Source organism: Ictalurus punctatus, chromosome 2 (genome assembly GCF_001660625.3).
Source record: "Ictalurus punctatus breed USDA103 chromosome 2, Coco_2.0, whole genome shotgun sequence".
Classification (NCBI taxonomy): domain Eukaryota; kingdom Metazoa; phylum Chordata; class Actinopteri; order Siluriformes; family Ictaluridae; genus Ictalurus; species Ictalurus punctatus.
The window spans coordinates 30,802,774-30,828,449 of NC_030417.2; the positions used below are offsets into that span (position 1 = coordinate 30,802,774).

Genomic DNA, 25,676 nt, shown 5'->3' on the forward strand with positions numbered 1-25,676 from the left:
TAGTTCGTGTGTATTAGTTTTTCTGTATTATCGTTCCGATGTCTGCGCATGCATAATGTCACTGCTCCTGAGATTGCAACATTTCTGAAGGCTGCAGGTTTGGAGCTTGAGCACAACTTTACGTCCCTTTAGCTGTTTGGGTCTCACTCTCAGACAACCACACACACACACACACACACACACACACACACACACACACACACACACACACACAAACAAATCCTAATGTAATGTAATGTAAAGATGTAAGATGTAATTATTTATATATAAAAATTAAAGGGGGGGGGGGGTATATTCAGAAGTCTGTATTTTTTTGTGTTTTAAAGACATCTTGCAAAAGGGGGGCCTCAGTCAAATGTTAATGCCAATCGGGGGGCCTTGCCCTGGAAAAGTTTGGGAACCCCTGGGATAAGCGGTATAGAAGATGGATGGAAGGATGGATAATCAAAAGTACATGTAACGTTTGAAAACAAGATACATATTTTTAAAAAGTGTATATGGAAGAAAAGGTTAAATAAATAAAATAAAGATAAATCCCAGTGTTCTTGCTTTCACATTTTGAAAAATAGTTTGCAGACATCTCTTTACATCATTTACAAATATTTATTATTATTATTATTATTATTATTATTATTATTATTATTATTATAATTATTATTATGTATTCCTAGACCATTTATTTTTTATGTATGTAGTAACGAGCCAGTATAATAAATAAGTTAAGTGCAAATGATATTCTGTTTGCTAACGGGGCTGAAATGTAGCACACCGTCATCAACACATTTCTTCAAGGCAAACCGTTCTCTTTCTGCCCTTCTCAAAATGGCCAGTGTTGTGACACGTCGCGTCCCAAATGACAATTTCCCCTTATATAACGACACCACGTATACAGTAGCATGGTGCCCACGCCCTATCTAGTGCACTATCTCTCCGTTTGGGATTCAACCTCTTATATTCTCTCTCTCTCTCTCTCTCTCTCTCTCTCTCTCTCTCTCTCTCTCTCACACACACACACACAGACACAGACACAGACACAGGAAGCAAATGTTTGAGAGCGTGACCTCGCGCCCTTCTTCCGGTTGCCTCCCGCCCCACGTAGCCATCTTCGTTTCCTGAACAAAAAAAAAAGGGGCGAGATTGGACAGACAAACAGATAGAGAGTCAGTCCGTCTAACATGGTACAAAGCACTCGCGAACACGGATGTGACTGTACAATATGATAGGAACCGGAGTGGGCGAAGAGGAATACCAGCCGCGCGCCGTGTTGAGACTGGAAACCGTTAGCTAGCTAAGCCGAGCTGCTAGCTAGCTAGCTAACGGACAGTTAGTAACGTCACAGTGGGAGAAAGATTAGCTTAGCTAGCTGGCTAAGTATCCAGCTTGTTTAGACCACCAAAGCAAGACACAAGGCGTTAGCTAGCTGGCTAAGTGTTTAGCTAACGCGAAGGGGCGAATAGTTGGAAAAAAGGAACTACACATTAGCTGGGTAGAGATTATGGGTCATATTTTCATCTGAATCATAGCAAGCAGCTCGGAAACACTGCTGCTGTTGGGTTGAAGAGACACGAATAAGGACTTGTTTTGCCCGACGGGATCAATCTCAAGCCCTGGTAAGCTCCTTTCTGAGTTTTCGTCCGGTGTTTTCACTCTGCAGTTTCCCAGTTTGCGTGTTTAGTCAGCAGAATTTACAGGACATTGGCTCAGGAAAGTTACACATCATTTGTTATCAGACTTTTACCTGGAAGACTGACATTAGTTTGCTAAATAGGTTGTATAGGAACTGTGTCAACTTGGTTCTGATTCAATGAACAGACTACAAGCTTTATCCTCATGCCAAGGAGTCTGGATTTATTTGTTTTAATCCCAGATGTGTTTGGATGAGATTTGGACCACTCAGTACAGATTTACTTCATAAACACCTATTATTTAAACGTGTCCTGTAATATTGTGCCTGTTTATTGCAGCCAGTGAGGTTTTATTTCTGACCTTTCCACCCAAAATATATTTTTATTCAACTTTTATTTCATTTAATTCCACTTGACTTTATCAATCAGATGTATGGTTACATCAGTAAGTGTAAGAGAGGGGAAAAAAAGGTACTAAACAAGGGTACCTTTTCTTATCACTGGATAGGAACTCTCAAGGGTACTCAGTTTTCAAATATGTTTTACCTAGAAAGGTGTGTATAGTGTTGAAGTTTTACTTTTAAATACTATTTACAGCCCATTTATGTACTTTAAATCATTTTAAAGCAACAGTATATTCGTGGTTGGATGTGAGAGATGCGTGTTAAAAGTACAAAAGATGTACAGTTGATTGTACCGCCCCAGTTACAAGAAAAGTCACGGTCTCTCATAATTCCCCCCCCCCAGAAGTGTATAGGCTTTTGTTCAAATTGAACCCATTTTAGCTCTTTTGATCAAATTGAACCCAGTTTCAGCATTTAAGGCTGTTCGAATTTTATGAGCCGGAAACAGTTTGCGAGGAAAAACACGACCAGTGTTTGATGTTTTGTGGTCCTCGCCCAAATCAGCGTTCTTTCTCGGTTCTGCTACGCTACCAGATGTGCTTTCTTTCCTATCAGCTTCGCTACAAAGATCATTACTAGGAGCATTTGAAGTTTAAATCGGCAGAGTAGGACCGAACGGGACGTCGACCGGTGCCAGCCTTCCATTTTTAAATAGAGGATGAGGTTATTTTAAAAGTGTACTTCCTCCCAATAACCTTAGCGAGAGAGATGAACATATGTTGGTTTGTCTGGGACCAATCAGCATCCATTGGCCTCAAACCCACAGGGGGGAAAAAACCTGCGGTGGATCCTGACGTCAGTGGAAAACATGGAGAAGCTGGAATTATGCCTCCTAATTGCACATGTGCAGGATATAGGGTATGAATTATGACTTCTATAGCATACAGCGTGCTTTGGGACTAAGCTGGTAGTGTTAATATGGAATATTGACCCTCGGCACATAGCGTTAAGTGCATAATCCCAGATGAGGATGGGTTCCCTTCTGAGTCGGGTTCCTCTCAAGGTTTCTTCCTCTTAAAACTTCTTAGGGAGTTTTTCCTTGCCACCGTCGCCACTCAGTGGCTTGCTCAGTTGGGATAAATTCGCACCTTTAATATGTGTATACCATGTTGATATTTCTGTAAAGCTGCTTTGAGACAATGTCTATTGTAAAAAGCGTTATACAAATAAAATTGAATTGAATTGAATAATAGTGAGAGGTTGAAAACAGGCAAGCGGTGCCTATTGTTTAGGCCTCTGACACAGTTCCCCTCCCATGTCATGAAGCACGGTACAGGAAATAACGACCATCCTTTTACATTTAACATGTTTGACTGTGTCTTTTCTGTTATTACAGGCCTCTTAATAAATTTCGTGCCGTCACAGACGGGGCACATTGTTGAAATTCTGATAAGTTGGCTTCCTGGATATGTGTATTGGCTGTAGCTTTAGGAGGCAAGATTTGCATGAGAACTGCCTTTAGATCCTGTGAATAGAGGACGTGAATAGAGGACTATATCACAGTGGCCCATCCCCATGCTATTGACTGCACTTTTAACTGCTTTTCACAATCCTGACTATTCACACTTGACCCACTTATACTCACATGAAACATGGCGGAAAAAACCTGAAGTTACAGCAAAGCTTTCTATTTATTTCAGCGATTATTAGTGTAGATTCGTGATATTAAACATTAATCAAGTGAAATAAGAAACACTAGCAACTGAAAATAATGTTTTTGTGTGTGTGGTTTTGTTTTGTTTTTTTGACACCTCCATAAATTTTTATAGTCTTTTATTTGCCTGATGTGTGGAGTACACAGTAAGGCTTGGCAATATCAACATGTAACTTATTGTGATAAGTTACACATTTCTGGGATATGGTGATATCTTTGATTAGAAGCAGCTGATTTGATGTTAAAGCTTTTAGAGTTTTACAAACAAAAATTCTCATTGTTTGTCGTTTTGCTGGCAGTTTGTTTGCAAACCACTATAGCACGGTACATAGTACTCATCGTAGAAACATGACGTGGTATTTCTGTCGTCTCGTCCGCAAAAAAAAAAAATCGCCCCTTCTCTTCTTGCATACAGACCCATCAAAAATCAAGTAGAAAATGAATTTTCAGAGGTTTGCTGGCTTGTAAATTCCAGTCTAAGACGCCGTAAATGATCCAAATTTTATCAGGCCACAGCATTTGCTTCTTAATCATCTGATTTTAATAATATACAAATTAAAAAAAAAGTCAAGCCATTCAGTTGTTGTGAAATTGACCCGTGTTCCCATATCAGGGGACGAATGACATGAAATAAGAAATCTCTGGGAATTGTATTTTTGCCTTGGCCTTTTTTTTCCTGCTGTCTGCTTCGGTCTGTCTGTCTCTTATGACGGAAACGTGTCCCACTCATGATGAACAAAAACGCAGTTAAGCGCATCACAAAAGCCCTGTTTAATGTGGACTCTCATGGGAAAGCAGTGTGGAAATTGCCTTCCCCAGAACATTACAACATGCTGTTGTATCTTTGAAACCTCCAGTAAAACTCTTCTCCCTGTGGACCCTCCTGGAACTGGTTCATATAGCCTCTCTTCCTGTTTTATGCACTGTTGTGGAGATTGTGCTATTTATACGTTTTCTTTGTGGTTCAGTGTTTTTTTTTTTCCTTTTGTCATGTGCTCATCTTTTGTCCAGCATTGTTAAATAAGTATACTGGCTACAGCAAATTCAATTCGACAGTCTCGTAAAAACGCATGACAGGCGTATAATTAAAGGTTTATTCTGTAAGATTAGTATATATTTTTTTCCTCCCAAGATTAGATCTCTAATGATTTTTTTCTTTACTCCTGAGCCCACCCTCATTCCCACCCATGGCCATGAATCTCCACTGCTAGGATCTATGGTGGCCCGTATAGTGTCTGTAAAATGACTGACAGGAGCCTCGTCCAAGCACAAACGAGCATCCCGGACTGGAAGTCAGTTTTCCAAATGGGTTTTCTCACTCACTTAAAATACACTTCTGCTAAGGCCATGACCTAAACCATTATTTTTCATTATGTTCTGCATATTTTCGTTCAGGTTATTTGCACAAGTAAGAAATAAATAAACAAAATGGACTATTGTACTGTTAAGGACTGTATTCAAACATTAATCCTTCAACTGTTCATAAAATAATTAGAGCTTGATGTTCTAGTTTCCTTTAGTAGACTCACTGTTGTAAAACAGGCTAATCCACATTCAAGACCTTGGATTCGTTAAAACAATGTAAGATTATTATTATTATTATATTTATTGTTGTTGTTGTTATTATTATTATTATTATTATTATTATTATTAAAGGGTCAGTTTTGAACAAGAACATTTAAAACCAAGTAAAATAAAGTCGTGCAAATCTTCTGCTAGTGCACTACACAGTCACCTCGCAGTTAAATATAGAGAAAATAAAGGAACTATCTAGACCTAATTATCTTTTTCATGCAATGTGATGCATTACCAAAAAACCCCTTCACCCGGAACTCAGTGAAGATGGAAAGACTGTCTCTTTGACGCTGGAAAATGTGTGAAAGGTTATATCATGCAAGAATGTGTTGCACGTAATCCAGACGCCAAAGACCTTCAGAGATATTCAAAATGAACAGTCATACAGTGACACACTTATTATTATTATTATTATTATTATTTTGTAATTTATTTATTTTTTGGACAAGGACAGGGTACATACTATCAAAATAAATGACCTCACATATTTTCCTGCTGCTTTGGATGAAAGCACACACAACACTGATAAAGCACAGTTCTCAATATGTATCCATGGTGTCACTGACACGTAAGGGCCCTTTCAAAGTAGAACATCTGGGTCTTTTAATATGATCAGTGTCCGTTAATAATGAAGAGACACTTCAAAACACTTATGCAGGTAATTCCAGATTCATGTCAATTCACTCATCCCATGTTGTTATTGGGGAAAGAAGGACTCCTCTTTAGGCATGGTTATTCATCCTGACTCATCTTGGCGTACACTGAGGTTAAATTGTGGAGATCCTACACAAGGTTGGCAAGTTTGATGATATAATAATAATAGCTATTCTGTCTAATTGATGTAAAGATCATTAGACATCGGAGCAGTGTAAACTTGTGTGTGGCTGATGGTGTAAAGCACAAAATATACTTCGTTTTTTTCAAAGTATACTCCATTTGACATGTACAGGCGGTCGACGCATGTGCATTACGACAACTTTAACTACCCCTTCTGGCCTATAAGAGTCAGTACATAAAGCAGTAAAGCGGGTCTTCTGGTAGGCTGACGGTGAAGAAGAATCACAACAACATGAAGAACAATGAAGGAGAAAGACATGTTGCTTCACTTGTTGTTACTAGAGGAGGAAGAAATTTTTTTAAAAGAGAAGGAGAAACCGGTCTGTCTGACGACTCAGCCACAAAAAATGAAGGACGTCAAATTCAACTGGTTTATTCAGTTTTTTCTCTGACTGCCTTGAGAATCAATGGTCACGGTTGCCACATTGTGGAACAACTAAACGGTGCAAACAAATTAAATGTGCATGTGTGACCTGCGCGTACAGCGTAGAAAAATCTGGAGGCACGGGTACCGTACGCTCGTACTCAGCTAATGACGAAATTTGTGTCATGCGACCTGTACGCTGTTCCTAGCGTACGTGTAAAAAGTGACATACTTTGGGCTTCAGGCACAGAAGACTTCAGTCTTTTTTTTGGAGGACAGTGCATTTTAAAGAGACTCTATCGATCACACGGGATTGCTGTGGTTGAATTGTGGAAATGCTTTGTTCTGCATAATGAAATTAAGATGTTTTTAAAGCAGGGGGTAAATTGAAGGAAGAACGTCATAGAAAAGACAGGTCTGGTTCTTATGACGCTTGGACTGGACCTCAGTCTGAAACCTAAGGTGAAAGATGGACAATTTTGTCACTTGTTTGAGAGTGCTTATGCATTAGAAATCAAAGCGAAGCTTTTTGCCACCTAGTTTGACAGTGAATCTGGCACATTTTCCAACATGCCAAGAGGTCTTCTCTCATGAGGATTTACATGCGGAGCCAACAGCTGTGTGCTTGAAGACGTGACGCAGACATGCACCATGAGATTCTTGAAGTTCAGGAATGAACAAGCTGCAGTCAAGACTAGTTGCAGAGCCACATTCTGTGAACACTGAAACTGCACCTGGTGAATCACAGCTTGACCTAATTGAATTACAAAACTAAGCAGTAGGCTTGGGACATTTAACTGCTATGTACTATCGTGGTTGCCATAAAATCGGGTGATTTTAAATATGTCAGAAAACATGGTGCCGCAGCTTTGCTCGGCAAAAATAGTGTGTTGTGTGTCCAGTCTTTTCACCTATTTTGTGTCCTGTATGAACTTGAATGTGCACCGACTGGTTTTTCAAATATTACCTTTCATGCACTGTTATATATGTAGCTGTTTGTGAATGTAAACTGTCTGCAAAGTTTCAAAAATCAAAGTGCACAACAATCAGAGTTATTGACTCCCAAAGGAAGGAATGGATTCTGAACAGCTGAAACGAGTCTTTAGTAATTCCAGACTTACTTCCTGTACTAACCTACGTAGGTTTGTAACAAAAAGCCCCGCCTCTGGTCTTCTTCCACTGCGCGCGAACAGACAGTTCTGAAACTCGTTATGGTAGTGGGCGTTTCCTTTTTGACACATGCTGACAACGGTAGACCAATCACAACAGACTGGGACAGCTGACCAATCAGATCAGAGTATGCTCTCTGAAAGGAGGAGTTTAGAACGGATCATTGAATGAGTCATTTGTGACACTGGGAAGAAAAAAGGTAATGCTGCAGTTTAAATTCTGAGCTTGTTAAAGGGTTTTTTTTTTCGACCTTGGATGCGTGTAAATCTGTTGTATGAGACCTTTGAACTAAAATTGGACACATTTCAAAACCATAATAGGTGCTCTTTAATAACCTGAAGTCTGACTTCATTGCAGAGCAACAAAACATCTCTGACGTTGCAGTACACCGAGCACATGCTTGTGTATTTTATCTAATTTTATTTAAATTTCATAATGAGCAGAGTTACAGCTAATAACTCATTGTGTTTAATTACATTTATTTCTTAAATTTAGTTTTATAAGCATTCCTGACCTTAATAAATGAGCAAAAATAATAATGAAAGACTAAATGCTAATGTTAGCAATTATAGATACAGCTGACTTGTAACTAGCATACGGTATTTTTTCCCCTGACGTAATAACGTAACTTGTACATGACGTGTTATGTATGTCTGGCCACACCCTTCCCCCTTAAAGCCACAGGTGATACCATCATCAATCAAGGGGACACGATGGGACATCAGCATTTTGCTGATGAATGAAACTGAATAAGGTTGACCGACTGGAGCATGCAGGTGGTGCTTAGACAGTAATATCTCTCATTGGCCAAGACCTTTTATGCCTCTCACGTCCGCATTATAAACAAAACAGCACTACTACTTCCGGCTTGTCCACCGTAATGACAATCACGCTGTTTTACACCTGGTGTCTGCAAAAAATACATGTGGCAAAAATGCATGTCAGCGTTCATCATATATGTAAGAACACTTGCAGAGCTCCTTTTAATAAGCTGGAGAATGGTGTCAGACTGTATGCTTCCTCATAAAAACTCAACTATGAAGGCATATGAAGAAATGACTGACTGTTTCTATTAATCACGCAACGCTGCGACTTTATTGCAAGATTAAAAGAGACAAACGTTAGATATTGCTGAGACATGCACTATTTCAAAATGGAAATCTGTCATAGCCCTGACTACAAGTAGTGCATTAGCATTTGTAGCCTGTTAGTGTACCTTGTGAAATTGACTCAGGTTAAGAAGTCATTGCGCACCCCTGATTTAGAGTTTGGCCATGTGGCAGCATCACATGTTGCTAGATAGCTAATGAATAGCAAAAGGTGTCGGCTAAGCCCGGCGTGAAACTAATCTAGATTGAATGCAGCTTTAAAGTGTTTTTTATTTATTTATTTATTTATTTTTTAGTTTGGTTGTTTTATCAAAAAACACTTACTGTGAGAGCAAAAACCCTGCTCGTAATTAACAAGGTTACATTTATTTATTCTGAAGACCCTTTCAAACAAGGCAACTTGAAGGCAAATATAATTTAAGAATACAGCCATGAGAAGAACCAACTTTGATGCAGGCTTGATTTGACTATAGCCTTGTAGGCATTAGTTAGGAAGTGGGATAATCTTATTATTACAGGAGTAGTCTGGGCCTCAGAGGCTCTGCCCATCAGACTTTCAGAAGGTTAAAGCTTGAAATCTCTCAGTGCTTCTGTACAGGAAAACAAACTTATGAAAAGTCTGAGCCAACGAGCATTTTCAGAGCAAGATACAGTAGTTGGATTGGGGGAAATATAGGTTTGTGAGAAAGTTAGTGCTGATGAAGCAAAGCAACATAATCTTGTGTGGTTACTGACAGACAATGGGGAAAACGTCTGTGGTTGGTCATCCGAACAGGTCACCTTAAATGGCTTCTTTCTTGGTCACGTTTAGTAATGAGATGTACCAGACTTCAGCAAGGCTGTTACTGGAGTATCTTTGATTTCCGTCACGTCTGAATCTGTAAGGGTTTTCACATTTGTAAGTATGGAGGTGATTTTTGACGCTTGCTCAAGCCATGCTGAACCATGTGCTTTAAAACATCAAACGGTAAAATATACAACTTCTGGTGCTTTTTGGTAACCCTAGTGTTCTTGCCACAAAAAGGACCAAAACTAGAGATGCACCGATACTAAATTTCTCAGCCGATACCGATAACTGATTATTCAGAGTGATATCGGCCGATTCTGATAGTTCTGCCTGTTAAGCCTTCTTTTAAGTGAGTAACTATTCATTCCACAATTCTGAACGAAATAAAAACTTTATTCTGTCCATTTCAACAAGTTGTTTCACAGTAACTGGTCTCATAAACACAAAGCACATTACTCACATTAACATTAACACATGAACAAAATTTTGTAGATTAAAGTAAGATTTCTTAACTTATTGAATGTTGTTATTCATTCAGCGCGGCAAAAAAAAAAACTTAGACTTGACGCCGAAACGCCTGCTTCACTGCTGCAGCATCCGGTGTACAGTTTACAAACTGCAGTTTTTGTCATCATTCCACCCAAGAGACATCATCTTTACACACAGCACGTATTCAGTGCGTTTTCCCTCCTCTTTTGTTTGACAGGATATAATTGGCCCTGATCATCGGCTGTTTTTAAACTATCGGCCGATAGCGTTAAAAATTGCCTTTATACATCAGTGCATCTCAAATAGAAACTAGTTGTAATGCAACTTCAAGTAACAGTCATGCAATACATTCAGTATAGGATCATTTCTGAGGTGTATTTGGAAATGTGTCTAAATTCTGCAATGTTCTGGTCTCATTAATATGTCTGTTGTTCTACAGTTGTTCCTGTCCATCAGTAGGGCTCTTCAGCATAACATCTATTAGGCTACTTGTTATTGTAATATCAGCCTTTTAGCGCGATTCTGATGGGACTTGTTCTCCAAGGGGACGTCAGAGAAATTCGCGTTTCACAGACATACTTTGCTATTTTAATCCCGTCCGAATCTGCCAAATCTGGCCTTTTTTTCCCCCCTTTTTTTTTTCCCCCCTCTCACACAACCTCGGTACAAATTCCAGAACAACTGTATCTACTGTTTTTCGGCTAACTCTGTGATCCTCTGAGAAATCTAATCCCGTCCGAATGCGAATGTATATGATTGCAGATTAATATTGTTTCACAACGCTTTTCCTTGTGTGTTATGGCCAACGTCAACTACCTTAGAAGCTCTTAGGTGTGCGGTTTCTGCTTGCTGCGTGCAATTCAGTATGGATGTATATGTTTTTGCTACCCAGTGAAGAACTAAAAAAAAAATCAACAAGAAGAGCCAAACCACTTAAATTGTTACGGCTGGCCAGTGTAATATCGGTGTCAGGTGATTACTCACCTTCATTTCTGCACTCAATTATATAATGTTTTAACAATATAAGTAATCACGTCTTCATTTCAGTGGGTTTATTAGAAGCAGCCATTTCTATAAAATCATGTGACTTTTTTTAATATCACATTTTAATAAATGAAAATTAAAAATCAATTAAGTAAAATTAAGAAATGTTACTTTTTAAATGTAAAAGTACTTATGCACGCATCTAGAACATGTGATCTCTTGCATGCAGCAAGATCTTACTCAAATCAAAGGCATTTCATAACGTGTTATTTAGCCCATGTCATGCAGGCCTGATTATCACCTCAAGTATGCATTATTTCTGTCTGTACAGAGGGTTGAGCCTGTGTGTGGCATTTAAGAAAGGAGATTTAAAGAGGGCATGACTTCAGCAGCTTATAAAAACATGGGCAAATATGGGTGCAGCTTCACTAAAATAGAACATCATAACACTGTTTGAATAAGGCATTTGTTCTTGTCCAGGCCATGCGACTTGCCTTAGGCAGCAATGCACCATCCTCAACAGTGCAGACTGAAGATTGGACGATGTCCTCAGCCCATGGCTAGTTCTTTGAAATGTTTATTTAACAAATTTTATTCTCACCCCGAGGGAGAAATATCTCAGCTGATAATTACCTAAGAGTTCCTTTTTTTTCTTTCTCTTTCCCTTTCATGTGGCAGATATTTATATAATGGTGCTAGGAAGTGTTTTTGGAAATGTGTCATATTGGACAGTCTTAAGATTTTTTTTAAAATTCCCATTAGAATATAAGACAGATGAATGTAACAGTACTTTATGCGTCATCTCTTTCATGTGTTTTTATTTTTATTTTTTCAGGAGCTGGCCATGCCTGCGAGTGTCCGTGCCGGGAGTCTGAAAGACCCTGATGTAGCAGATCTCTTCTACAAAGATGACCCTGAGAAACTCTTCACTGACCTTCGTGAGATCGGCCACGGAAGCTTCGGAGCCGTGTACTTTGTAAGAGCCAGGAATGTAGTGCAATGTGTTTGTACATTCAGGAAGTTTTTTTTTTTGTGGGTTACAAAGTGTTAACAGAAGCTCTGGGGCGTTAAGTCGGTGTAGGTGTGAGTGCTGGTAACGCAGCCTTCTTTTAACGTTTGACCTTTCACAGGCACGAGATGTTCGCTCCAACGAGGTGGTTGCAATCAAAAAAATGTCTTACAGTGGCAAGCAGTCCAACGAGGTGAGCGACTAATTTTAAACGTTTACAGTTACCCGGGTGCTTCTTTTAAAAATTTTCTTCCTTCTTTATGCCTGTGTGACGCAGAATATCATTATATCACATCCTGACAGAACAATAACTGAACACGCATAAGCCAGACTGTAGGGTGCTATGCATAAATTCATGATCCAATAACGTAATCATCTGATACAGACAGTCCAATTGAAAGGCAAATAAATCTGCCGTTACTTCATAGCTTATTTAAATGCAACATTTTTATCATTAAAGGAGAATTATAAATATTTGATTACAGACATATTTGATTATTGGATTATTGAATATTTGATTATTGGCAAATATTTGATTACAGACATCACCCTGAGAAATCAACACTTTTTGAATAGCGTTTTGTTCTCCCTACACAGTTCTCCTTACTTTTCATCCGACTGTATTTGTGTGTAGAAATGGCAGGACATCATTAAAGAGGTGAAGTTCCTTCAGAAGCTTCGGCACCCCAATACTATTGAGTACAAAGGCTGCTACCTGAGGGAGCACACAGCATGGGTAAGGGTACATGGGCATGTTTTGTTTGTTTTTTTTTCCCCCCCAGTGTGTGTAACTCTGTGTAGAGTATTAGGTTTTAATCTGCTTTCTCTTTCTTTGTCTTTCTTCTTCCTAGCTGGTGATGGAGTATTGCTTGGGTTCTGCCTCTGATCTTTTAGAGGGTGAGTAGAGATTTCTTTTTTTGCCATCTTAATCCTTTCTTCCACATTTCCTCTTGCATCTAATGCTTTGCCTCAGCCTCCAAAGTCCTCTCTTGGCCCTCCATCTTGATAAACTTGGTACTCTGTGTGACTGACACGGTTTCCTCTTTTTTTTTCTCCAATGCTGGCTCAACAGCAGTTCTTAAAGCGCTATATAAATACAATGTATTTACTTATTGCTTTTTGTTCCTGGTGCTTATCGTTATTATATATGATAAATATTATTGTATATTGTTATGAGCTCCAGTAGGATAATATATCTAGAACAAAAATACAAAATAAAATGAGTTTTGGAGATATTCTTGTTTTAATTTTATAGGAAAATGCTGAAAATATTTTTTGATGATTCTTCTTGTACTACTGGGGTTGTAGGGCTGTTCAGTGCTACCTCAGTGTCTGTCGTTATATTATGCCTCGGCTTCTCCATCAGTAAGAGTAAATATCATTTTATCAAGTAAGGAGTCTTTATTGGTCACATATACATTACAGCACAGTGAAATTCTTTTCTTCGCAATATCCCAGCATTTTAGGAAGCTGGGGTCAGAGTGCAGGGTCAGCCATGATACAGCGCCCCTGGAGCAGAGAGGGTTAAGGGCCTTGCTCAAGGGCCCTACAGTGGCAGCTTGGCAGTGCTGGGGCTTGAACCTCCGACCTTCCGTTCAGTATCCCAGAGCCTTAACTGCTAAACCACCACTGCCCCAAGTAGCATAATATGTCAATTATTTATAAGCCTACCGTTCAGATGCATCAGATCCTTCCTGGTGATGGCCCTGTTGCTCTCCATCACCACTGACGGTTGAACTCGGCTTAAACGTACCTGGCATAACTCCAAAAACGTGCATCGTATCATCTTGTATATCCTTAAAGTCAACACGGCATTGAGTAATCACCCACAGTTGATAAAAGGCTATCTAAACTTTTCATCATTTTCCATATTTAGCTTGTTTGCTATCAAGCAGTTTGTTTAGATTTGACAGGGGTGTTGGCTGGTGTGAAAATCAACTCTGACTTCCTGCTTCCAAAGAAAATACGTCAACATACGGAAACAAACCGGGGCTCTCAATCTGTTTCATGGGTACTTGGATATAGAGAGTTGTATATTGTCTAGATAAATGTCAGTTCTTTTATTATCTGTTTATATCTACAGTCCATAGGAAGCCCCTACAGGAAGTGGAAATCGCTGCTATTACCCATGGTGCACTGCAGGGTCTGGCCTACCTTCACTCCCATAATATGATCCACAGGTGCGTTCACTGCTTAATCAAGATGTGGCTCTGTTTGATCATTTTTAGTTGATATTGTTGAGAAAAGCATCAGCTTTAAATTTCTAAAGACTAACTATCTCTCTCACACAGGGATGTGAAAGCAGGCAATATTTTGCTTACTGAGCCTGGTCAGGTGAAGCTTGGAGATTTTGGCTCAGCCTCAATTGTGGCTCCAGCCAACTCTTTTGTAGGGACGCCCTACTGGTGAGAGACATTTCTGTACATTCTCTTCAAACTATCGTCTGGTAGCTCGAAATCTTGCATAGAGTATAATGAAACTGAGTGAGTGCTGCGATCTGTGTTTCTGGGTGTGTCTGTGCAGCCAGGAATTTTTTTAGTTCCTGTTAAGGGAGGGATTCAGTGAAGGGTAAATTGAGAGCAGAACTCTGCCAGCAAAGGATACAATCATGAATGAGAGAGGCTTTGTAGAGAGTCGTATTTGTAGGTGTGCCTGAAAGGTGCTTTAGCCTCTATAAATAAGCTTGAAGTGGGATGTCCACACCCTGCCCCAGGCTGCAGCACCCACAAATAATTGCTGCTTTCTCTCCAATGGCAGGCATGTGGAGAGTTCTGTAGGCTAAACGTTACAGCTCCTCGTCTTTCTCAGATGTGCACGTGCAGATATTTGTATTAGTGTTATGCATTATTTAGTGGTGACTGTAGTTTTAATTATCATCATTTGTCATTAATTATCATAATTACACTCTATTACTTAAATCCAACGTGATCTTGCACTGTGACATTGAAGTGTCTGGCATCTTTGTGACTTTTTTTCCTTTGAACTCTTTTGTACAGGATGGCCCCGGAAGTGATTCTAGCGATGGATGAGGGTCAATATGATGGCAAGGTTGATGTCTGGTCTCTGGGAATCACCTGTATAGAGCTGGGTGAGTGCAGCCATTGTAATACACAGCTGCCTTTTGACATTTATTTAAAAAAAAAAAAAAAATTCTGTGGGTGGGGGTCATTTGTAGCCTTTTAGGGCAATGGGGTGGTGCACAAGACATTGTTGTGTCTGAGAGGCTTCTTAGAGAGAAGGATTTGGGGTTTAGTTTTTAAGCCGCTTTGGTGGCAAGCTCCTCTCCTCTCCCTCCCTTTCTCTTCTTGTCTCTCTTTGTCCCCTCATTCTCTCATTCTGTTTGCTCATTTTTTCCCCCTTTATTGTATTATTATTCAATTGCTTGTTTTTTTTTGGTTATTGTTTGGTTATTAATTCTGTCACTCTGGTTCTATCCCTGTAGCGGAGCGGAAGCCTCCCCTGTTTAATATGAATGCTATGAGTGCCTTATATCACATTGCTCAGAACGAGAGCCCCGTCCTGGCGTCAAATCACTGGTGAGCACCCCCTTGATATCTCTGTGCTCTTTTATCAGCCTAGCTTTATTTTTGCTTTCCATTTTAATTTTCACATACTGGTAAAATGATACTAATGCAGTATAATGACTGATCTTCTGTCAGTCTGTATGTCAAATGTTTAGCGACAGAAAACCAGGTTTTTGTATTATTTATTATTATAAAACCATATTTTTGTCAAACATTTTTGACACATTTTTAGAATAGGCTTTACTATGTAAAGATTAACATTTTAAAACTATATATATATATTTTTATATATATTAATCTGTCTCTCATACAAGTCATATGAACTTTTAATATGTTCGCATGGTTTCAGTGGTCTGTTAGTAGTGTTGGTCCACTTTAAACATTAACACTGTTCCAAAATAAACAACCCCCATGGGCCCCAAAAATGATGGTTCCTGTTCCTGGCTAATTGTCATTGTGCATTATTACTTTTCAGGTCAGATTATTTCCGTAACTTTGTAGACTCTTGTCTACAGAAGATTCCTCAGGACAGGCCTACCTCTGATGTGCTGCTGAATGTAAGACACATGCCTCAAAACACTTTACATTAATATACTAACCCTAGGTTTTCCCCAGCCCAACTTGACCCAAATTGTTAACATTTCATTTGTTCTGTTTGTCACGTAATAATGAGCATGGGGAAAGAGGAGCTGATGGCAGCTGATTTTGTGCATGCTTTTCGGGTTTCTGTTCCACACACACAAAGTCTCAACTCTTAATTGATGTACACACCCAAATGTTTTGTTTTTGTGCATATTGATTGACAAGCGCAGTAATTTTTATCAGTAGTTCAGTGATTACTGTTCCATTATAACAGTAGAATGTCAGATATTTGGTAGACAAACTGGTTTAATGTTCCACCTTGTTCTGTGCCTGCAGCATCGGTTCCTGTGCAGAGAACGTCCCCTGTCTGTGGTGATGGACCTGATCGCACGGACAAAAGATGCCGTTCGGGAACTGGACAACCTGCAGTACAGAAAGATGAAGAAGATCCTCTTCCAAGAGACGCACAATGGACCTGCGCAGGACGGAGGAGAAGAGGAGGAGGCATGTCTTTTTTTTTTTTTTCTCTTTTTTTTTTTTTTCCCCTAAATTAGCTTCTTCCCTTTCACTTTACTCTTGTTTTCTGTACGCTCACTGCATTTATTATTTATTTTTTTGTGAGAGCTTGGTTTGTTTACAACTAGTTTGTGCGTGTGTGCGTGTGTGTGTGTGTGTGTGTGTGTTTAGGACGTTGATCAGTACTTGTTGCGGATGGGCACGGTCAACAGCATGGAGAGCTCTCAGTCCGTGCCCTCCATGTCCATCAGTGCCAGCTCCCAGAGCTCGTCAGTTAATAGCCTGGCTGACGGCTCAGATGACAGCGCTGAAATGGCCATGATGGGGGAAGGAGAACACACAGTCACTTCCAACAGCTCTATCATACACCGGCCCTCTGTGAGTACACCTCTGTTTGAGGTGTTTATGCATGTAGGCATGTGGCCTGTGGAGTGCGTGCCTACTTTTGAATATCCAGGCACAAAGGTTAATTTCTTAATGTGTATGTTTTATTCCTGGGTGTGTATGAATGGCAGGGTCCTGACAATATTTACGATGACCCATACCAGCCGGAAATTGACTCCCAACAGCCGCAGCAACAGCAGGCAACATCAGGAGCTCGCAGGAGAGCACACTATCGCAACCGAGACCACTTCGCTACCATTCGCACAGCTTCACTGGTGAGAAACTACACATACACACAGATTTATTTCCTACCTAACATTAGATGTCCCAGTAGTTGCAGATAATTAACACTTCAATGCTAACGATATATGTTTGCTATAGCTTTGTTAATGCTACTTTTAATATTAAAATTTTATACTGATAACCTGGTTATACATTAGTCTCTGGATTACAAGGTGATGTTTGTGACTTGTACAGTGAAGTCGTGTGTGTTTGTATTTTTTTGTTATTTAAGGTATGCATGTTAATTGGTTATGGGATTTTTCTTGGGTGTATAAGGCAGCCAAAATGTGTAGAGGGTGAAAAATGAACCAAAATGGTTTTCCGGAGTCTCTCTTGTTTCCTGCTTAGGTGACACGGCAGATCCAGGAGCACGAGCAGGGCTCAGCACTGCGCGAGCAGATGACTGGTTATAAGCGCATGAGGCGACAGCACCAGAAGCAGCTGCTGGCATTAGAAAACAAACTCAAAACTGAGATGGATGAACATCAGCTAAGGCTGGACAAAGAGCTGGAGAGCCAGAGGAACAGTTTCGGCAGTGAGGCTGACAAGCTATCCAAGAAGCACCAGGCTATCCTTGAGAAAGAGGTGAGAGGTGATGCAGGATGGAATGGAGGTTTAGAAGTAGAGGTCTTGAGAGAAGTTCTTTCCATTTTTGACAGGCAGGAAGGTGAAGATGACCAGAACTGAATCGTTATGTGTGCGCATTTTCTCACCCTCAGACTAAAGCTGCACAGGCTGAAGAAAAGAAGTTCCAGCAGCACATTTTGGGCCAGCAGAAGAAGGAGCTCACCAACCTGCTGGAGTCGCAGAAACGCCAGTACAGGCAGCGCAAGGAGCAACTTAAAGAGGTAGGGTTAAGCCTTAATGACTTATTTTCAATTTTGTGATATTTGTAGTGTCTTAGTATTTGGCTTGTGTGATTGACAAGAAATATGGAGAAATGAGGAGCTTCAGCACTAACACTGATCCAGCATTTCAGACCAGTATTACATTGATACTGATATTTATTAGTATTGGATCAGTACCTCCTTACTGTGCAGTGGGTCCTGTATTCAACAGTTAATTGAGTGTTTGATTATTTGTGCACATTCTTACTATGAACACATTTATTTGGTGTTTTAGAAACATTACTCCTTATTATTCAACAGATCTGCTAATTCGATTAGACGAGGTGTTCCACGAATGCTGACATTCAGTATAAAGGAACCACTACAGAACTGGTTTTACTCCTGAGCTAGTTATGCCTAATTGTAGATTCTTCTTACGCATTCATACTTGTGTGTGCAGGAGCTGAATGAGAACCAGTCCACCCCTAAGCGGGAGAAGCAAGAATGGCTGGTGAGACAGAAGGAGTGTCTCCAGCAGTTCCAGGCAGAAGAGGAAGCTGGTTTACTACGGCGCCAGAGACAGTATTATGAGCTCCAGTGCAGACAGTATAAGAGGAAGATGCTGCTAGCACGACACAACTTAGAGCAGGATCTGCTCCGAGAGGTAAGACACGGCCTAACCCAAGGTCACAAGGTTGGACCTATTTAATTGCATAAGGAGATGCTTTATCCAAAAGTGGCAAAACAGTTTGTCTGGCATCTTCTGTGATGTACAGTGGGTGGGCTTTGTTTCCTCCCTTTATCCGTATTTCACCTTGTGTGTCCCTGTAGGAGCTGAATAAGCGGCAGACTCAGAAGGATCTGGAGTGTGCCATGTTGCTGCGGCATCACGAGACCACTCAGGAGCTGGAGTTCCGTCAGCTGGGCCTGGTGCAGCACACACGGGCCGACCTCATCCGCACACAGCACCAGAGTGAGCTGGCCAATCAGATGGACTACAACAAGCGGCGTGAGCAGGAACTCCGGCAGAAACATAGCATGGAGGTCCGTCAGCAGCCTAAGAGCCTAAAGGTAGGAGAGAGCTGGCCCTTCACAATGTACACACAACCTATGGTTATGGTTTCTATGTGTATATGAGAGGCTGTTTGTGACGTATTGCAGCATTAGGATATCTGATGTAATAAGTCACATAGTACAGCATCATAAAATTCAAGAGCCTGTTGTCTCTTAATACACAAGTGTTACATTTATCAGGAGTTCTATGCGTGTAGTTTTGAGGTTGGTTGTAACGTGTGTGTGTGTGTGTGTGTGTGTGTGTGTGTGTGTATATATAATATATCCATCTTAAATCTTGATATGGGTGAAAATGGCTTCCTATTTTTGCAAATTAGGTGCTTTCATCCTTGTTCTCCCCTGTCTCTCATGCTGTTACATTTCCTTTTCCAGACTAAGGAGCTCCAAATCAAGCGTCAATTTCAGGACACGTGTAAAATTCAGACGCGGCAGTACAAGGCCCTGCGGAACCACCTGCTGGAGACCACACCCAAGTCAGACCACAAGGCCGTGCTGAAAAGGCTGAAGGAGGAGCAAACGCGAAAGTTAGCCATCCTCGCTGAGCAGTATGACCACTCCATCAATGACATGCTGTCCACACAGGCTGTGAGTAAGGCAAGGACAGATCGCCTTCTAACATCATATACTTTCTGACATAATATACTTTGAGTAGGGGGAAGTGGCATTATTGCTAAAGGTGTGGGAGAAAAGTGGTGTAAGCTGTAATTTGATTAGTTTATGGCGCTATCGCAATTACAGTAACTATTAACTGGACACATGGGCCACCACAGATAACTACAATTCCCACACCTTGCAAATGCCAGCTTCAGAATGTGTCTCTACTGACATCCCACTTTTGGGCTCACCCTTGCAGCTAAGGTTGGATGAGACACAGGAGGCAGAGTACCAGGTGCTACGGATGCAGCTGCAGCAGGAGCTGGAACTACTGAATGCGTACCAGAGCAAGATCAAAATGCACACAGACACGCAGCACGAGAGGGAAGTCAAAGACCTGGAGCAGAGGGTATCCATTCGCAGAGCGCTGCTTGAGCAGAGGGTGAGGAGCACAGATATGCATGCAGTCATGTATTTATATTGTGTTTCAAAACTTAATTATTCGGGAATAAATGATAAACTATACGATAATAAATGATGTAAAGGCACACATCATTACATCCTAAATACCAGAAATTGTGTTTACATGCACAATCTGACTATCATCTGATCTTGGATGCAACTTCTAACACTTCAAACCTTCCGAGAAATCCCACAGACACGTGGATGTTAGTCCTGTATTTGGGATATTCAGCAGAACTGTACTGTTATTCTGGCAGAGGTCAAAGAAGGACAGAATTCTATGCTGTTTTAAAGAATTAAACCTCTGAAATCTGGGTGTCCACGGGTCCTTAAAAACTCTTAACATATCTTAAATACTTTAATGTAAAAATAAGGCTTTAATGAGCATTAACATGTCTTCAGTTCACGTTTCAAAGGTGTTAAAAATGCAGTCAAACCGACACCGTAAAGAAGATTTAGATCTTATTTTGGCTCGTTGCTGTTTGAGATGGTAAACCCGTGCGACTGTGTTGCACTCAGAGTGTGTGTGCGGCTCCTCAGTGTTTTAGAGCAGCTCGGTTCACAGTAAATGCCGCTCCACACCAACTTCATCTCTGTCTGAGAGTTTGATTCGCTTCTAACCTGCATTTATACACAACATGCACCAGATTCACTTTGGTTTTATGTTGGCGTAATCTCAAACATTTTTGTGGCCAGAGCTTTATGGCATTTCACTTGATTGGTAATAAGAAGTGATTAAAAAAAAAACTGTTGCCAGTTAAAAGCAGGTCTTCCTGTGGTTTTCCCCCAAAATAAAAGCCAGAAAGTCTAACACATATAAAAGTGAAATAAGTCAGAAATATATTACTATTGTTATATTACTATTTGTACCCCAAATAAAAATTGATGTATTATTCAGATTCAGTGCAATAGTAATATTACAAAGTAACAAAGTTTACATTAAATTACAAATAAACTAGTAAACACTGCTGCGAGGGGGTTTCTAATACAGCTGCTGAGGGAGTGATGGTAAATTCAACATCTTTTTCTCTTCTGACGGCCGTAATCCATCTCTGTATAGTTTTTTTTTTTTTCTTTTGGAAAGTCATGGACAGGAAATACTGATTTTTTTTTTTTTTTTTTTTTCTTTTCCACTTTTACTGTTGTAGTAAATGGTAATGCATGGTTTGCACTGGTCTCTCCCATATACCTCTATAGAAGTTTACCCTGCTATCGTTTACTTAAACCAAGAAAAGGATGTATATGCATGAACACATTCCATTGTAGCTGATGTATGGTGTAGCAAGTGATGTGCAGGTCTAAAAATCTTTTGGAGATGTGTTTAATATAGTATTAAAAAGTATTAAATTTGAAGTGCTGATACCTGCAGATACCCTGGAAGTACATGCTGCCTAGTTGATCCCTGTCAATCTTTTTCTAGATTGAGGAGGAGATGCTGTCTCTGCAGAACGACCGATCAGAGCGAATCCGAACGCTGCTAGAACGTCAGGCTCGAGAGATTGAGGCCTTTGACTCAGAGAGTATGCGTCTGGGCTTCAGCAACATGGCACTAACAGGAATCCCAGCTGAGGCCTACAGCCAGGGCTACGCTAACCCACCCTCATCGGGTTCAGGCGGTTGGCCATCACGCCCTGTACCCCGCTCAGGCAGCCACTGGACTCATGGCGTCCAAAACTCTGCAGCACCGCCATCCTGGAGGAGTCAGAACAGCACTCCGGCGTTCAGCCGAGGGGAGTCTATATCAATCTCGAGCCGTGAGCGTGAAAGGGATGGAGATAGAGATTTTGACACTCCGGTATCACGTGGCCTGCCAAGTTCTCTGTCGTCTGCCTCTTCTTCTTCATCCTCCTCCTCTTCTTCTCATCATCGCCTGCATTACCTGGCTCAGCAGTACCACCATCAGAGCACACCGCACCTGTACCGAGAGCGAGAGAGAGAAAGGGAAAGGGAGAGAGAAAGAGAGCGAGAGCGTGAACGTGAAAGAGAGTGGGGGGGAAATGGAGGAGGAAGCCACCGCTCAACCTCTTATGCTCATGGCCACTCGCGCCATCTCTCCAGCCATGCATCCTCGCAGTCTCTGGCTCTGCTCCCTCCTCCTCCACCGCCTCCACCAGTCTCATTTTCACCCTCATCCCCACCATCGTCATCTTCATCCTCTTCGTCTCAGGGTGGCTACGGGGGGAGGAGTGAAGGTCTGGTAGTCAGGGGCCCCAGTTTAATGGCCCTGAGGAACAGCCCAGGGCCACTAAGGAGGACGGCATCTGGAGGGGGGCCTGGTGGAGCAGCCGGGGATGGAGGGTTGAGCCGCAGCACCTCGGTCACCTCCCACATCTCCAATGGTTCCCATCTCTCCTACTCTTAAAGCGTGTAGGCATGAAACATTCATCTTAATCAAAAGGAGACATACTGGAGTCGTATTTTTAGTATTTAGAAGGCTGATTACTACTTTGGGTAGTGTTTAGTGTGGAATTAGTGATCTTTATTCCACTCCTTTAACTGTAATCAGGTGGCAGTAGCTAGTAGTGACTTTGGCTCTGAGTAGTGTTACATACAACAAACTTCACCTATACTCTTTTGGTAGATTGGTAGATCTCAGGGTTACCATGGGAGGGGTTGGGGATGGGGGAATGACAGGAGAGATAAGTGTGGAGAAATATGAGAGGAATGGTAGGTGCTTGAGAATTGGAAATAGAAAGTGAGTAAGGGGGCAGTGCCAATCCTGTAGGGCTGGGTAGTCATCCAGTGGCTCTGCCGGGGGATGTTTGTAATTCTGGAATCAGAAATTTCAACACGCTACCTCCGACTTTTGCTCTTTTTGCAAAAGAGCAGTGCTTGATTTGCTTACTGTGGAGTGCTAGCACACCCTCATGACTAACACTACACTAGTAACAAACTGTCGAGATCTATAGGATCCATAGAACGGCAACCGTTACATTCTACAAAACTGACTTATCTTCAACACTTGAGCAGACGGAGTATTCCCACTAGGCTCCGTCAGCAATTAAAGCTCCAATCAGGAATTGGTACAACACCAGTTTTTGGTACTTCAGCTGTAGACACTACACCACCAAACACTACAAAGCCCATTCTGGTGCTGTGATGGTGCTGTTTCAGCAGTTCCTGCTTGGAGACTTTATGGTCCAGGAATTTATAACCGAACTGTTTAATGTGAGCTTTACTATTAAAGGAGAGGGCAATAGTGTCAGAATTAGCATGATGTTAGTTTAAAAACATTAAACTAACCTGAAACTGGGAGGGTGCTTAAAAAGAATGCCATGTAGGTATGTATATAAGAAAAACTATACTAAAACTATACTAAAAGCATACTGGTTATTAAAATGCACATTTGTATTAGAGACAAGGAGATATTACTTTTTCTTTTTTCTTTTTTTTAAATGCCATACTTCGCACACTGCCATCCAGAGGCCTGACTAACCTAAATTGACTCCGCCCAATGCCCTTATATGGGCATGCTGCCAGTTTCATTAGCTCTGGCTGAGCAATAATTGTCAATGACCATTTTTTTGTGTGGTTGTGTTACATAGTAATACACACCTGAGGTGTTTGAGTATATTGCAAAGAGTCAATGCATCCCCTTGTCTCGGTTTACAAAGGCAAATGTATATTTGATGTACATGTCCATAAGAGAGCTGATTGCAGTTCAGTGCATCAAACGCTAATGTACAGAGGCCATTTGTATACAAATGTACACTCTTCACATTTATATATGAGTGAGTATATATGTGTATTATACCTGTCAAAGGTTTGACAGCAAGGTTTAAGATTGTTCACTGTTAAACACTTTTGACCTATATTGTACTTATATAATGTGTGTGTGTGTGTGTGTGTGTGTGTGTGTGTACATAAAAGCACTAACTCAGAACTCTTGTATAGGATAATCATAGTTTTGCTATGGAAACTAGTAATCAGAAAGGAAGAGCTGGTAAAAAAAAATTACTGTTATTTCAACTACTGCAGTTGTAATATTTGTTCTTCAAAACTAATTTTTTTTGTTGTTGTTGTTTTTTTTTTATTGCATTTGGGTTTTTTATTTTAATTATTATTATTTTAAAATTTTTCTTTCTTGCCAATGTTGACCACTAGTTGGAGAACGCAAGTGATATTACTGTGATGGAGAACTTGAGACAAGTCTCATTTGTTAAGGAAAGGGTGAAAAGAAAAGAAAAAAAAAAGACTATCTATCCCAGCATTCCTTGTTATGCCTCAGGGTAGGAGTCTGTTGAGCAGTGCATTGAAGGGATTGTAGTATTTTAGAGCCAGTATTAAGTGTACAGGACATTTGAAGAGAATTTTAGTGTATAGAAAGTTTCTCGATAATTGTATATGTTTACACCGCATCCAGCATGTTTTGTTACACCATTTTGCGCTAGGATGTTTTTCCATTTCTGGAAAAACTGAGCTGTTTACACTGATAACCCAAACATATTGCGTATTGTCCCGCATGAGAGAACTGTTCACAGTAAACTGAAGCAGGCTCCACACTGCCAGCTCTTCACAGGCACCAGTGTTTACTTGAATGTAATTTCTTTATTTCGAGGTGCAATACCACACTTGCAGTGCGTGCCTGGCCTCTTTCATTAGTTAGTTTTTTTTTTTTTTTTTACATCACTAATTTCTTTTGCTCTCATTCTCTCCTGCTTCTCTTTCATGACTTCTTGGTTTGTTGAGTGTGTGGGGTTTTTTTCCCTCTTCACTTCTGTGCTAAATATCTGAGTTTGTTTACTGTTGCAAAAAGAAGAGGACACCTTTGAATCTCTGCGTCTAGCTTTGGCCTGCTTCCCTCCATTTCGTGTTACAGCAAAACATGCTGGATTCATAATGGTGTCAAAACTGAAGATGGTGTTTCCAAGCCTGGGTAAAGCTGAGAGGTGGGACTGGTCAGAAGAATGTGTGCTAAAATTGTCCCAATTTTGCTGTTGTAGAGGAAATTGGGACAGCTGATATCCAAGACCAATGTATGTGCTGGGGTGTGGTTACACACACACACATGATGGCTTATGTCCTCAAGGGACGTTTGTATGTAGAAGCATGTTTAGAGAGGAAGAAGTGTTTCTCACAGAAGTGCTATAAATAAAGAGGCCAAACTATGTTCAGGGTTAACAAGAGCAGGAAATCTCAAGAAATGGGTTATAGAACTTGTACAGAATTCATTAACAAGTCATTAAAAAGGTTCAAATTTTAAAGTTTGTGTGTTTTTTTGTCATTTGTTTCATGTCTCGGCTCATACTGTTGAGTTCTATGTTGTGTGTAACATTGTGTAAATATGCTGATTCAGTGTCCTGGTATTTCTTTTTAACGTGCACAGGACCAAAAGAACCTGTTTAATAATATCGTTGTTAACGTGTTTCTCAAGATCTAGGAAGATGTTTAAGTTTTGTTTTTACGTTTTACACCTGTAAATGC

General features: G+C 40.5%; 1 protein-coding gene across 2 annotated transcripts; it reads left to right on the forward strand.

The window, feature by feature from the left end:
* The first annotated feature begins 1,050 nt into the window (after nt 1-1,050).
* taok2a (TAO kinase 2a) lies at nt 1,051-25,456 on the forward strand. Of its 2 annotated transcripts, none has more exons than XM_017491793.3 (20): nt 1,051-1,610; nt 11,834-11,974; nt 12,129-12,200; nt 12,642-12,743; nt 12,859-12,904; nt 14,091-14,187; nt 14,299-14,412; nt 15,004-15,095; nt 15,450-15,543; nt 16,007-16,088; nt 16,450-16,617; nt 16,801-17,007; nt 17,145-17,288; nt 17,644-17,880; nt 18,015-18,143; nt 18,583-18,786; nt 18,954-19,193; nt 19,569-19,790; nt 20,050-20,232; nt 21,673-25,456. In XM_017491793.3, exons 2-20 carry the CDS (start codon nt 11,843-11,845, stop codon nt 22,612-22,614), a joined length of 3,507 nt encoding a protein of 1,168 aa, XP_017347282.2. In that variant the 5' UTR covers nt 1,051-1,610; nt 11,834-11,842; the 3' UTR covers nt 22,615-25,456. The 2 variants fall into 2 exon arrangements, with proteins under 2 accessions (XP_017347282.2, XP_017347289.2); XM_017491800.3 differs by having other exon boundaries at nt 19,569-19,781.
* The last annotated feature ends 220 nt before the right edge of the window (nt 25,457-25,676 follow it).

Excerpts from the sequence above, each read along its gene's own strand:
- taok2a (XM_017491793.3), top strand. The coding sequence starts at position 11,843 with ATGCCTGCGAGTGTCCGTGCCGGGAGTCTGAAAGACCCTGATGTAGCA. Across the intron at positions 11,975-12,128 it reads GCTTCGGAGCCGTGTACTTT|GCACGAGATGTTCGCTCCAA; the intron begins GTAAGAGCCAGG and ends GACCTTTCACAG. Across the intron at positions 15,096-15,449 it reads AATCACCTGTATAGAGCTGG|CGGAGCGGAAGCCTCCCCTG; the intron begins GTGAGTGCAGCC and ends CTATCCCTGTAG.